The sequence below is a fragment of the Spodoptera frugiperda genome, chromosome 20, assembly GCF_023101765.2.
Source record: "Spodoptera frugiperda isolate SF20-4 chromosome 20, AGI-APGP_CSIRO_Sfru_2.0, whole genome shotgun sequence".
In the NCBI taxonomy this organism is placed as follows: domain Eukaryota; kingdom Metazoa; phylum Arthropoda; class Insecta; order Lepidoptera; family Noctuidae; genus Spodoptera; species Spodoptera frugiperda.
Genome location: NC_064231.1, coordinates 12,021,731 through 12,036,246, shown reverse-complemented (window position 1 = coordinate 12,036,246; position 14,516 = coordinate 12,021,731). Strand labels below are relative to the sequence as shown.

The 14,516-nt window shown below is 34.0% G+C and overlaps 1 protein-coding gene across 4 annotated transcripts; it reads left to right on the top strand.

Annotated features, from left to right (window-relative positions):
- Window positions 1–494: 494 nt before the first annotated feature.
- On the top strand, window positions 495–11,591 carry LOC118261938 (netrin receptor UNC5B). Of its 4 annotated transcripts, none has more exons than XM_035572986.2 (13): window positions 496–889; window positions 1,420–1,808; window positions 2,345–2,555; window positions 3,342–3,541; window positions 3,957–4,035; window positions 4,442–4,624; window positions 5,095–5,139; window positions 5,722–5,889; window positions 6,316–6,444; window positions 7,025–7,193; window positions 8,154–8,269; window positions 8,485–8,739; window positions 9,439–11,591. In XM_035572986.2, the coding sequence occupies exons 1-13, from the start codon at window positions 802–804 to the stop codon at window positions 10,590–10,592; spliced, it is 3,186 nt and encodes a 1,061-aa protein (XP_035428879.2). In that variant the 5' UTR covers window positions 496–801; the 3' UTR covers window positions 10,593–11,591. The 4 variants fall into 4 exon arrangements, with proteins under 4 accessions (XP_050557118.1, XP_035428879.2, XP_035428881.2 ...); XM_035572987.2 differs by having other exon boundaries at window positions 497–889; window positions 5,722–5,880; XM_050701161.1 differs by lacking the exon at window positions 9,439–11,591 and having other exon boundaries at window positions 495–889; window positions 8,154–8,178; window positions 8,485–8,665.
- The last annotated feature ends 2,925 nt before the right edge of the window (window positions 11,592–14,516 follow it).

Below are 14,516 nucleotides of genomic sequence, written 5' to 3'. Positions count from 1 at the left end.
AATTATAAGTCAGAATTTACTCACGATATTTACCGCAATCGTAAGTTTAAATAATCTTAGCAAGTATACTGGAAAAAGTCATATTGGTACATGCCCAGTTTAAAACCCGTACCCTACATTCGTTAGAAATGGGCACCTAAACCTCCGAGCTACAACATTGAACGAGATTCCAATTCTCGCATATAATAGAGGATAAGTCTACTGTCAATATCGCTTGGGCATAAATGTAGGAGTTACTGAAAAATTTCGAAAACCCGAAAATTTTGAATTGCACTTAGTTATATTACACTAAGTTCTTTGCCCGACCCTGATATTCAACCTGAGAGTTGCGAAGGCACTTACTAGTTATCACTTTCAACAAGGCATCTTATTTATTATTAAACAATATTATTTACAATGATTATTGCCAATATACGTTTAATTAAATACAACAACATAAAGTTCCGTTACAACTTCGCAGTAGACATGCGCACTGATCGTATACAGGGTGGAAGTTACTTTCATTCAACCCTCAACTCAGTCGTATGTCGTTTGTCGTTGGGCAAACACCTACCCAACCGTTCGCGCGAAACCGAAAACTTTTACGTAATACGCAAATCTGTTTATAGTTTTTAAAACAATAGTGAAGTGACATCAGCCTGTACACGACCTTTGTGCTAAAGTGACCAATGAATGGATGACAAAATTTGTTTTTAAAAAAGTGAATAAAAATATGTAAAACTTTTTAAGCAGTAATGGAACGCGATGCCCGCGTTATTTCAGTTATTTTTTTAAATAATCGGCAAAGGAATAAGTTTATAAATGGAAGTGAATCTTTTTGTCTGCCTTGTCGTAATATTAGTACAGTTACAATTGGTTTTTTATGTGAACGGAGACAACTTGGCCAAACGTGAGTATTGTTTTTCTTTGATGTTGTATTTCTGTGTATACGAAAAACTTGAGACAGTTATTATTTTGTTAGTTGTTTTTGCTTTTAACTGACTTTAACCATACATAGGTAGTATTACTTAATATTATTTACTGTATACTTCTGAAGAATGGGTACTCTATCTAATTAAGTAAAGGATACAAAATTGTGATTCGAATCAAAAGGGAGATTATTATCATAATTAATTTGACTTAGCTGTGAATTAAACATATCTATTTAGTTATTATTTTTTTAAGAAGCCTTAAGTTAGGATTTTTTTTTTAATTTCTTTCAAAGTATTTTAGTCAGTGACTAATTTTAGGTGTGGATTTATATTTTAGTTATAGTTATTAATATTATTTAGTTAATTTGATTTATTTATATTATAAAACGAATCCTTAAATTATTTACGTAAATGAAGTCAGTTAAAAGCTTTATGCAGTTGATTATTTAGTTTAAAATTGAAAGATCAGCGACTACGTCTCAAAACTATCATGAACCTTTCATTATAGATTCTCACCATCGTATAGATGATACAGTAATAAAAAAGGATCTCAACAATGAAAAACCAGATGAAATGATACCAAATCGTCCGACTGTACAGGAGAGAGATTATTACCTACCTCCTGTGTTCACCGCTGATGATAATGAGGATGAGGAAGATGACGATGATACAGCATACTTAGATTACGATTATGAGATAAAGGAATCAAATTATAAGGACTCACCAGACTTGGCAACGGTTCGGACAGACACTCATGATGTTCCTGTGGTCGATGATAAAATACCATTGCATACGGCAAAGGATAATCTGCCTATTTTCTTATTGGAGCCAGAGAACACTTATGTTGTCAAAAACAAACCTGCTACGTTAAAATGTCGGGCTGCTAACGCTTTGAAAGTAAGTTTTTATCGTGTTTTGGTATTCTATTACTTGATGAGAGTATTTCTTTTGTAATATTTGGCGTCATATCAATAGGATTTATAACACAAATGGTGAAACAAATGGTGTACTGTGGTATTACATGCCGTAATGTGCAGATGCACCTCTGCCTACTCCTTCGGGGATAAAGGGGTGACGCTGATGATGAATATTTGGCGTCATATTTTATGTTGATTTGTCAAAAATTTATCATAGTGGTCATTAGATATGAATGAAAATTGTTTGGTTACAATTATCTCAAAAATTTTATCGTTTGTCTTGTTTTCGTAAATGATTAGATCTCATTGATATAAAAACAGTCTTGCTATTTATAATTGCAAATTTTAAAACGTGAATAACTTATTTATAACCGGTAACCACTTAAGAAATTGTACCTAAAATATTTCAAGATATACTTCACAATATTTTTCTTCCTTACGATTCCGGTTTTCCCCTTTTCACAATAATATAACAAAACAGGACAGAATTATAACAGCTTTATTTTCCACTCAAAGGTATTTTTCAAATGCAACGGCATACAAACTCAAGCACTAAATTTCGAATTCGTTGACCCTCAAACTGGAGTGAGGATAATTGAGGGAGAGTGCAAAGTGACGAGGGAGAACGTTGAGGAGTACTTTGGGAGTGACAAGTATCAATGCACTTGTTTTGCTTGGACTAGCCGTGGGCATATACGGAGCCAGCCTGCTACTATTGAACTAGCGTGTAAGTAGCATGTCACTATACATTCATAGCATTTAAAATTAACGGAAAACAAATGTTTTACACACGTTAAAACAAAATGACTTGTTAATCAGTCGATTTAAACTACTTATTCCAAAATGGTTTAATATAATATATTTATCAAAATAATGTTACAACATTGAATAAATAGTCTTATTCCAAAGTGTAGATTTGTAAAACGAAAGTATAAGAGTAACCTTCCGTACCATAACATTTCTGGGTGGTCATAAGAAGAATGAATTGTAATGGAAAAGTAATAATTGTGTATGTACGATTTTGACTTTGACCTTTTAGGTTACGAACATACTTACTTTGATACAGTCTTTAGATCCGATACTACAAAGCTAAGTTAATATTTTGGCTAGTAGCCAAATATTGATTATTTAGAAACCTTTGTATGTACAGAAGTTAAGGAAAGCTACGTGTTTGTAACAGTTTGGGTTATAAATTATTTCTTGAAATAATATATTTTATATTTTTCCTATGTATGTTAGATTGTATACTTACATAAAAATATACTTATATTGAATCAGAAAGACTCGAGTACAACCTGAGACACAAAAATCGGACCTTAGGACCAAAAATTAACGTATAATTTGACACGTTAGTTTAATAATCAAATCAAAATCTGTTAAATCTGTTAAATCTTTTGTCTTAATCTTATTAACACAGAAACGAATTCAGTCTGAGATTTACTAATAAGCTTGGTATCATTAACAAAAAACACTTGAAAAATGGCAAAGTGTATAACATCAATATTTCTTTTAGATATAAAGAAACATTTCGCTTTAACCCCACAATCTCAAGTGGTTAAGCAGTATACACCAGTTACGTTTCGCTGCGAGCCGCCACCAGCTGCCCCCTTCGTCCAAATCTACTGGCTAAAGAACGGAGCTCCCGTTGTCGAAGATGAAAACGTACACGTGTCTAAAGACAGAGATCTGCTTATCAAGCAAGCTTCGTTGTTGGTAAGATTCATTAAAATGTATGTTAACTTAGTTGTAATTTACCTTAGAAAAAATGTTATAATAAATGTTGTTGAATTTCGTAAATATCAATTGCTTTTCTTTATTGGTGCTCGATGATTCATAAAAAACTTGCAGTTTGTCATAGAAGATAAATGATTTGTGCATAATTTCCTAATCTGTCAAGTCTATGTAATGGTATTGTCTACCTGCTCGTACATTACATGTACCGAGTAATGACTATGTAATAAAAACAAAATAAAAAGCTTTTGGTACCTATTTAAAAAGTTTACAAAGTAAAACTAGTTACAAAGAAGCCCCGTCAGTTTCACATGAAACTTCCTGAAACGAGTAAATAAAGTAGTGAATTTAACGGGCACTGGACTCGGACAGATTTCAATTGTGAAACAATTTTCAGGACATGGCGAACTACACATGTGTCGCTGAAAATTTAGCTGGGAAACGGATGTCTGAACCAGCCTTGCTGACTGTGTTCGGTACGTACAAAATTTTAAACTACGCTCGTTTGTTTCTTTATTTTGTTACAAAGTTGACGCCATTTTTGCATTTTAGGGTATTTTATTTTTGGTTGAGGTTTTGTGTTTCCATAAATTTAAAATACATATGAGGTCAAATTTTTTGGCTAGTCGCTAGAACTCATATAGCTGAAAGTAATCAATAATAGGTAGAACCAAAAGAAATTAATTTGGCAATAACAATTTCCATTGTACATTCGTTTCAAATCTCAAATTAAAATAACCAACCATTTGGGTTCTTATACCAAATTTTCGTTAGTTTAATTTGCCCCTTAGGGACTATACATAGACGTGATAATATTATGTCATACTTCTAGACTATAGACTCTTACCAAAGGACCAATTATGACCATTTTCCCTCTTGTAGTCAATGGAGGTTGGAGCGCATGGTCGGCTTGGATCGACTGCTTTTGTGATGAGCAAGGAAGAGAAACCCATTCAGGGAGGAAGAGGGAGAGGACTTGTACGGCACCACGACCTCTGAATGGAGGACAACCGTGTATGGGACCCAATATACAGAAGACGCAGGATTGTTTGGATTGTGATTTAGGTATGTAGATAGAAGAAAAGAAAAGAAGGAAATAATGTGATTAACTTTGCACTAATCTTCTTGTCAATAACGGGCGTATAGAATTAATTCTTTGTCCAAATCCACATGAAAAAACTCCCTTAATTTATTTACTAGACAACAATTTATATGTTTTAATATACTTACATTAAAAAAAAAACGAAAATGAGAACTACATTATTTTTTTAAATCAAAGCATTAACTGCCGAGAGTATACTGTTGATGGCAAATCCCCCACTAGGTAATTGGGGGTTAACATGTGAAAAATAATATTTTTTAAGTAAATTAAGGGAACTTTTGCTTCTAAAAGAAATGATGCATCGTACAACATAATATATTTCATGAAGTAATTAATACAAAATGCTTTGATTAATTATGCTAATACAAATATGACTCACATAGAATAATGGATGACTTAGGACTTGAATAATAAATGTTTTTCTTACATCTAGATGAACTAGATGAGTTGGCTGATGAATCACCGGACTTGTTATTAGGTGGGCTATAACTATTTTCTATTGTTCCTTAGAAATTTAGCCTCTCTTGTGTGTTTTTGTTTTTTTTTTTCAGGTGTTTGTGCTAACCTGTGTTTGTTTTTAAATGCATGTTTATAAAGAATATGATTGATTTTAATTGTTTTGCTTTACCTTTGATCATAAATTTATCTTTTGTTAGCAAAACGGTTTGAAATCAATATTTTGAAATTTTGTTTTGTTTTTTTTTTTTTTTATTTTTGCTGCCTGTTTCTCTGTCTGGATTCTTTCTCCGCTGACATGATGAGTTTTTTGATGCAATAAAATATTTTTATCAGATTGTACAGAATTAGTAATATTCAGCTTTTTATATTCAGTTTTAAATGTATATTATACAGGGCGACTTGTAATTCGTCGTATTACTCTCGGTGGGTAATAATAGTTCCAGGGACCTCAGAACTAATTTTATAGAAAATTAGTTGTATTATGACCTTCCAAGTGGAATACGTGGAATTACAAGTTATCCTGTATAAATAAAATATAATAGAAATATTCGACGAACTTCTATATTTATTATTTTTCCTAACATTCTTAATATTTTCACAGGACGTTGGTCCCAGTGGTCAGAATGGTCTAGATGTGACTTGGATTGTCTTAGAACGAGAAGGAGACGATGTTTGTCTATAAATTCCTGCCGAGGAATAGACTACCAAGTGGCACAGTGCAACCTGTGTGTCAGGACTTCTAAGAGTGATCTTGATAATGGTAAGATTGGTAAGATCTTTGTATGCATTTTTGTCAATCATTACGAAGTTTAATATATTATGGTGTATAAAGCTTAAAAGTCGTTAGAAATATAATTACATTAATGATATAATGGTTTGTTGGTGATTGCTTTTAGCGGTTTTCAATAAGATAGTAAAAATAAATAAGTATTTGACAATTTATATTTATGTTCTGGAGAAAGATTATGCTGTGCCCTTAGCATGAGTTTGTTTTACTCAATATGATTGGTTGGTTTATTCGAGCCGGCCAATCAGAACGCCTAACACGTTCTTCATTCGATTACTTGAAACGTAAAGCAAACTCGTACTAAGGGTACACTTTAAAATCTCGTTTCGATTTTTTAGACTTAAAAAAATTACTCAGCCATTATTTTACAGCGCTTTTCTGTTAAATTAATAAAGGTTTTTTTTGCAGGACCATATTGGCCTCTCTTGATTGCGTTATCGATAGCTCTCCTGATATTCATAGTCGTCGTTTTATTGGGCATCAAGTATATTAAGTTCAAAGTTAACAACAGTTCGCCGTATGTGAAGCCACCTTCAGGTATGTAGCGCTTTACTGAAATACTGAAGCTTACATAAACAAGATGATTTATACAAACAAACTTCCAAACCTTTCAGTACTGTATTCAATGTAATTTAATAAGCATTATTAAGTACAACATCGTCTATTATAAAATAAGGCTCGATTCTGCGATTGCCGGACAAGAGGTCTCGGGTTCGATTCCTGGATCGGAAAAAGTAATGCTGGGCTTTTATTACGTGGAACTTATAACATAAATGGTACAAAGTAGGTGTACATTTTACAGTGACATTACGTATCGTAATGCACACCTCTGCCCACCTCTTCGGGGATAAAAGGCGTGATACACACTTCTCGATTCTGACTTTCGAGTCAAAAATAGATATCAACGGAGGATAGAAAAAATACAATAGCGTATAAAATACTGATGTGATTACTATCTATAATACTGAAATGTTAGACGTCCATTTATATAAGAAAAATATCATATATCCCAAAAGACCAAATATAAAAAGATCCCATAATAAATTTTCCTAACAACAAATCTTACATGAAACACGAAAAATTCTTCCATCAATCAATAAGAGATTTCTTATAACAGGTTCGAATTACTTCGGTAACGTAATAAAGAGGACACTAACCAATCAGCCGGACTTGACTATACACGAAGAGTTCCAAACTATTGATTCTCGGAGGACACACAGACATACGAGCACATCTACTAACACTCGCCATGAACATCTGTATGAAGTACCACAGCTTGCTAACAGGTAAAATATAATTTTTTTTTTACAAGCTTTTATTTAACTTGTTATGTATGTATAAATGTGTGTGAGTGAATTGGAATGTTGCAACTATATTTTGGAGCAGATTTTTGTATATATAGTATATGTATGTGGTTGTCTATTTCTTTAGGTTCTGTCAAAAATAAAGATTGATTCAAAGACAGAAATTCAACTGTCGATTTCGCGGTGGCTAGGCAACTGGCTGCCGCGCAACGTATACTACCAATGCACGGAGCAATTGGTCCACAAATTATTGTTTCGGGTCTAAATGTCATGTGCATCTGAAATTGTAAGTTTGTAAACGCACCGCATAATCTAATTCTTAGCGGAAGGCAAGGTATATTCTAAAATAAATAGTGTTAAATAAAATCGGTTCTTGTCTTACTACAAGTATCTAAATAAGTACGTCTAATGTTAAATAAATGTATATACAACGTATGTACTAATACAATAATTCTCCCATACAAATATAAAAATTCAACAGTAAAAAACTACTAGATCATTTGCAACAATAAATCCTTAGTTTTAGCTAAGGATTATTGTTAAGATGTTAAGAGGACCAAGTCCGGTCCTTAGAGACGCAATTAGCCAACTAATTGGTTGCCTAGGGGATGAACTAGGCACAATATAGAGAAAGAGAACGAACATTTAGTTTGTAATATGAAATAACTGAGAATTATGCATTACCTAGAATATTTTTCAGATGCACTTTTTAGTTGTCTCGTTGAAATAGTTTAATGTTTATGTGTTATGCACGTTGCTGAATCATATTTGAGGTTTCAATTGAGATAAATGGGATCAAAATTTTCAATTACCGAACACTTTTAATCAATTTGACTTAACATGAATTTGTTGTACTTTAAAGGTTCCTTTAAGGAAATTTCAACAAAACGCGGTACTAAATTCAGAAGTTACTATGTTCATTAAAATGTTTTTCATTTGCAGCTACATCACACCCATCGACCACGAGGTAAGGAACGCCAGAAATGGAAGCGAAAGGAATTACGCTTGCAAGGACAGCGTCGAGTCAGACCGATCTGACTCCAGTTGCTTTTTGAGCTGTGAGTTCTTCTATGCACCTTCGCGAGGCACCAGATTGCGAAATATTTTTATTTATGTTGCAGTTACAATTGATAATTTTGAACTTTATTGCCATGACTTAAAGACATTTTTTATTTAGCCATCACTTTCACAATCAAATGCCTCTTAGCTTTTGTCCGCTCTATTAGAATTTTAAGTACTATATTTAATAATGTTGATGAAACATTTCTTCCAGCCGGCTCATCGTATGGTAATGAAAGTGTAGAGATGACACCATCGTTGGTAAATAATGCATCAGTAGACTCAAAGTTCTTTGCTAAGCAATTAGAAGCAGCTACTTCAAAAATAGTTACACCAGACGGTGATTGGTTGAATCTTAATAAATGTGGAGTAAGCCTATTCGTTCCCGATGGAGTGGTGGAAAAGGGCGAAGAGTTATTCTCGATTGAGGTCGCAGACGACGACTGGAATAGGCCGCTACTGCAAGAAGGTAAATCCAATTTAAGTTTAGGCCTATTGACCTGGATAGGAATCGAGATCGGATCGCTAGATTTAGATTGGGTTTTAAATAGCTTTCAGTTTATATCGAAAGTGAATTTAAGCGAGGATGAACATTAAAACAAGTTAGAAATGCGACGCGAAGATTTGTTTTACGAGTTTTATAAATCTAAGCAGAACGCCCCAAACGAAATCCGAAAGTACTTTTACTTGTGTGAACAAACCGTCAACTACAAACATATTAAATCCCAAACTCTTAGAGAAGCAGCTCTGAACTCAGTTCAACACCTGCAACAAATAAAGCCCGCGTAAGAAACTTGTGTTTAATATTAAACTTGGCCATTCTCAGAGTTGGAACTGAAGTGGGATTACACTGAGCCGTGGTCTGACCTAAATCTCAAATGTCAGGTTATTCTGACCTATAAGTTGGTCCGCCTCGCAACCTACCGATGTTATTTCGGAGCCGGGTCACGATTGATTGCCTCGAAATATGTTACATAGTTAAATGAGTACCTTATTAGATATTCGGGGATTACGAATGTTGTGTTCTATCTATTATGGAATGCGACCGACCGACATTGTAGCAACTACCGTAATATATTGATATTCATTGGAATAATTTATTAGTTACTATTGTTTTACCAGATAGGAACTACATAAATCATGTATGAATCGATTTTCTCTTTTGTAGGTGAAACTCAACTAAGCCCTATTATACGGTGCGGACCCAAAAACTTTCACTTTTGCAAGAGTGTGGTTTTGTCCTTTCCACATTGTGCAGCTTTGAAGAACACCAGCTGGATACTATCCATCCTCCAAAGGCCCGAAGAAGTCAACTCGAGGGAGTGGCGGAAAGTTTTGACTTTGGGCCAGGAAACGCCCGGGACCCCACTGTTCGCACAAGTCGACCCTTCCAAAGTTTACCTAGTGAGCGAATTTCTAAGCGACTTTGTTCTAGTCGGGAGAAGTTTCAGCGGTCTAGACGCGAAGTTGTATAAAATAGCTTTGTTTATATCTAAAAGAATGGACGACAGTTACTATAGTTTGAAGATTCATGTGTTTCACGATACGCCTTACGCTTTCTACGACTGTTTCGAAAGTGAAAAGAAGTTAGGTGGCTCTTTACTCTGTGATCCAAAGACATTATATTTTCAACAGAATTGTTCTGATTTATGTATAAACATTAGAGATGTAGGAGTAGGTTGGAAGGTACATTCCGGAGGGAAATACCAGGAGCTGTCGTATTCACAAGTGTGGAATATGACAATGAAGCCTCTGCAATACATATTTGTGTTGCAGCAAACGGACTCAATAAACTGTTTAGAGTTAAACGTTTCTATTTATCAGAAGCAGAAGCAATCGAATTCTGTCAATTTTAATTTCAAGACGAACGACTTGAACTTTAATATGAATAGTAAGAGATTCAGTTGTGCGAGTGTAGAGACTGTTAATATATTAGAGAACCCGTTCAATTATTCCTCGCTGACTAAGAAGGAGGGGAGGTATGACTTCGTGTATAAGAATCACAGCATTAGGAGCTATTTTAGCGTTGACAATAATTACCGAACTAATGTGTTGACCAAGTCGGATAGAGTGATACTGTGCAAGCTGTTGGACTCTCAGTCAGTGAAAGGGAACGACTGGAGACTGTTGGCTGAGAAATTAAATGTTTCCTCTTTCTATTATTATTTCTCGAATACTTGTTCGCCGACGGAGAATATATTGAACTTATGGTTGTGCAGGAATAATGACGTGAACATGTTGGTCAATTTGTCGAGGATATTCAGGGAAATGGGTAGGATTGATTGTGCAACTGTAGTCGAGAGACGGTGTTTTGCAAATTGAAGGGAAAATCATAAAGGAATGTGAAACAATTGTTGAGTTTGAATAGAGAAAGATTTTTGTTTCTTCGCCTCCATTGAGTTGTTTTGAGAAAATATTTGAATTTGCTTTCGTTTACGTCATCATTGTTTCTTTGAAGATTAAAAAAAAACTTCTATTGTATTTTAATTGTTTGGTTGTAATTGTTAATTTTCTTTACGTTTTGTTTTGTTTAGCTTTGAACTTCAGTGTTTGACGGCTATTCAAATTCAATGCTTGATTATATGAAAGAATGGTTCTTGTTTAAATTAAGAAACTCTATTATTTTATTCTTTTCAGTACATATAATATTTCTTACTAGATTTCTTCATAACATTACCGCGAGGTGATTTATTTTTAGAGACTTGAACGGTTTTCAATACAAACATTAGCTGACCCTCTGTATTATACAAATAGACAGTAAACTTATTTTAGCTACAGAATGATCTGTCAAATCTCTTTATGTTTTAAACAAAAGTATTATTTGTTGTATTAAAACTTCCATGAGACGTAATCAATTAGTTAGATTATACGGCTTAGTCACATGACTGTTCGTCGAGGTTACTCGACTAATTTCAAACTACATCAGGGACTCATACCTACATACGACAACTAATTTTACACGTGAGGAACGACGTAGCAATTAAACGCTCACCGCATCAATGGTCGCTCGTGTTGTTCTTAATCATGAGCTCCGGTTTGACTTGAAACTAGTCGAGTATCCTTGTCAAAAGGTTTTGTGAGTAAGCCGTAGATTCTAATTAATAATATTTAGCTAAAACAGGTTTATTGACTTCTTATAACACTGAAAAATATTTAAAAATTACTTAGGAAAGCTTATAATTATACTAAAGAGTATGTTTGAAAAACATTATTAGCTGTATATAAATAATTATTAATGAACCAAATAGATACTGTATTGTTTAGATAAGAAAATTAAGTAGTGATTTGAAAATTTTGAAATTAAAAGTAAACATTTGGAAATGTGTGTGTTGTTTATTTAATCCTTTTAGTTAGAAAACATTTATTGTTGAATAGAAGTTCTAAAAGTAAAATAACATAGAACAGTGTTTCGAAAAGGTCTGTTCGCAGAATTGCTGGCTGGAAAATTAAATGTAAAAGGGACTAGAATTAATATTTTGTTGGCTATAATATATTATGTTAGATACCTATTCGTGTTATCGTTACAGTTATAAGTTTTAAATTATTATCACAAAATCAGAAATCTTTTGTTTCTAAACGAATAAGGCAGAAGTACAAGTTCATTTTTAATGTACTACGCATACTTTACTAGTGAGCCTATTACTATACACAGGACATAATTTCAGACCCCCTGCTACTAGAGAATTTTGAAAAATCGAAAAATACAATAACTTTTCGTCCAACCCAAAAATCGAACTCTAAAGAACAGAAGCGATAATATTTTGTACGATAGTGGTCTATACCCCTCGACGTATGCCCAAAAGAGGCAGTAAAATATATAAATCACAAAATAAAAGTCTGAAAATCCACAACAATACTTATTAAAGTCCCAACAAAATAAAAAAAAAAGAACTCAAAGCAACAGTACACAAATGGCATGTACGAGAATAAAATAAAAGATCAGGAACAAGACTTAATAGGTGGCGAGAAAAGAGTTTGTATTACAAAAGGAGTATCTTCATGAAATAGTAAACAGGTTAAAGAGATAATAACCATAACACCTCTTCTTTACGAGAGGATATCTTCGATAGAATCGAGCAGAAACTGGTAAAATTGTTACATGTGGACCAAGTGGTAAGATGAAAGCGACTTTAATAAAAAATAATTAAGAATTAATTTACGTCGCGATATCATGCACTATAATCGCCCAAGGTTGTGCATTGAATGTGGTTATATAATAAAAAATGAACTTTCCCAGTTATGTTATGAATGATATGTAGGTATAAGCGTTACATGGCACTGAGAATGACGAAATCGAATAAACTGATTTCATCGGTATTCATTTTAAATGTGTGCCATAATAATTTAGTGTGGATCAAAACCTTCCGTGATGTTTAATTTTATCATGAAAATCCAATACATTTGTGTCAAGCAATCAAGAAGCAAGCTGCTTCTATTCAATAGGTAAAAACACACAAATCTTTTAAAACTCTGCCTGCCGAAACGAGGCCAAGGCATTCTCGATTTCGCAAAATAATTAAATTCAAATGTAATCATCATCTTTTTCCAAAACGGAACCTCGTAATTCCAAACAAATGCATACGAAATTGGAACGAAATGAAAGGACTATTTACGACGTGTAATAAATTTTCCCGCGAAAGTATTATACTTGGGCCATACAACGCCCCGTCGGAACGTAGTCTCAATTATTAAACAATGCAATCGTCTCGGACGGTACAGCCCTAGCTTTAATACTTGAATACCTAGTATTTGGGTCAGGGAACGTGGAATATATGCCGTATCGTGTTGCAATAGCGTTCAAATTATTTAGTGATATCTCGACATGAATTTCGGAACGCTAAGTGAATTCCGACGCACGAAACTGTTTGCTGATTTTCTTTTTTTTTCTGTAGACGTTTTTTCTTTTGATTGGATTGTCTTTTGTTTTAATAGAGTTGTTCGGTTTGTTGGCGGGTTCTTTTTGTATTTACATGTGGTTTGATAGCTCTAAGACTTAAATGTTTCGGGTTTTAATTTTATATCGTGCCAAGTAAGGAAGTATTTTTAATGTGATATAAGAAATCTGGTTCTTTTTTGTTGTGGAAGTTTATGGAAGGTTTAAATGGTGAGGTATGAAATTTGTCAGGCCTACTGGCCAGGTTACTTACTAACTAGTATAATATCAAAACGAGAATTTGATAATACATTCTAATTATAATAATAAGTTTATAGTAAGTAAGTTAACAATTAGTATAATATGTAATACCTAAATTAGATGATTATTTAGTTACCAGATAAATTGCTACGCCCTAACAGGGTCATGTACTGTACTAGTATATAATGCCTCTATTTATGTACATTGTGCAATAAATGAATAAATAAATAAACCCGTCACCTCCTAAAACAATCAAAGCAGATAAAGTTGTATTTCGTTGTGTGAGTGAGATTACTGGAGACCCAATTACCTCCCTTCCCAATATTCCCAATCCCCGATTCCCCAACAACCCTTAAATTCCTAACCCCCAAAAGGCCGGCAACGTACTTATAACGCCTCTGGTGTTTCAATTGTCCATGGGCGGCGGCGATTGCTTACCATCAGGTGATACGCAAGGTCATTTACACGGCGTGCTCAATAAAAAAACAGGTAAAAATCTGTAAACCTTTAATTTTTTCTTAGAGAAAAGCAGGCGCAATGTTATACTATGTCACGTAGGTCAGTACGTATTCATGGTACATTAAATTTTACGCTGGTCGAGCATGACTACCTGCGGTCCAATTGCGATCGTGATCTGTTTACTTACAATTCATTTTGGAATGTTTCCTTCATCTATGGTGAGTTTTATTTCTTACCTGTAACTTCCTTATTTGTGGTAACATCAGGTTGTGTATAAACTTGGCGCTTAATCTTATATAAAACGTTGCTCCATACTAGGATTTTATCCTGTGACCTCGGTGTGTTTACAAACATATAAGTGCAACACAGAGTTGCTCCGAGCGGGAATCGAACCCGCCACACACTGCGCGGCAACAGCGCGCCAGCACGCCAAATTTAATTAGTAATATGTTATCGTCAGTGCCCTTATTCTAAGTAGTAAGAAGGAATATAGGAACATTAACGTATAGTTAATTAAGTTACTAAATACTTTTTAACCTATTTCCTTTATAGAAACTCTACTATTAATACACGCGCGAATCGAACATGAGTCGTCGTTATACTTACAATATATCACACAACGTCACGCCTTTTATCCCCGAAGGGGTAGGCTG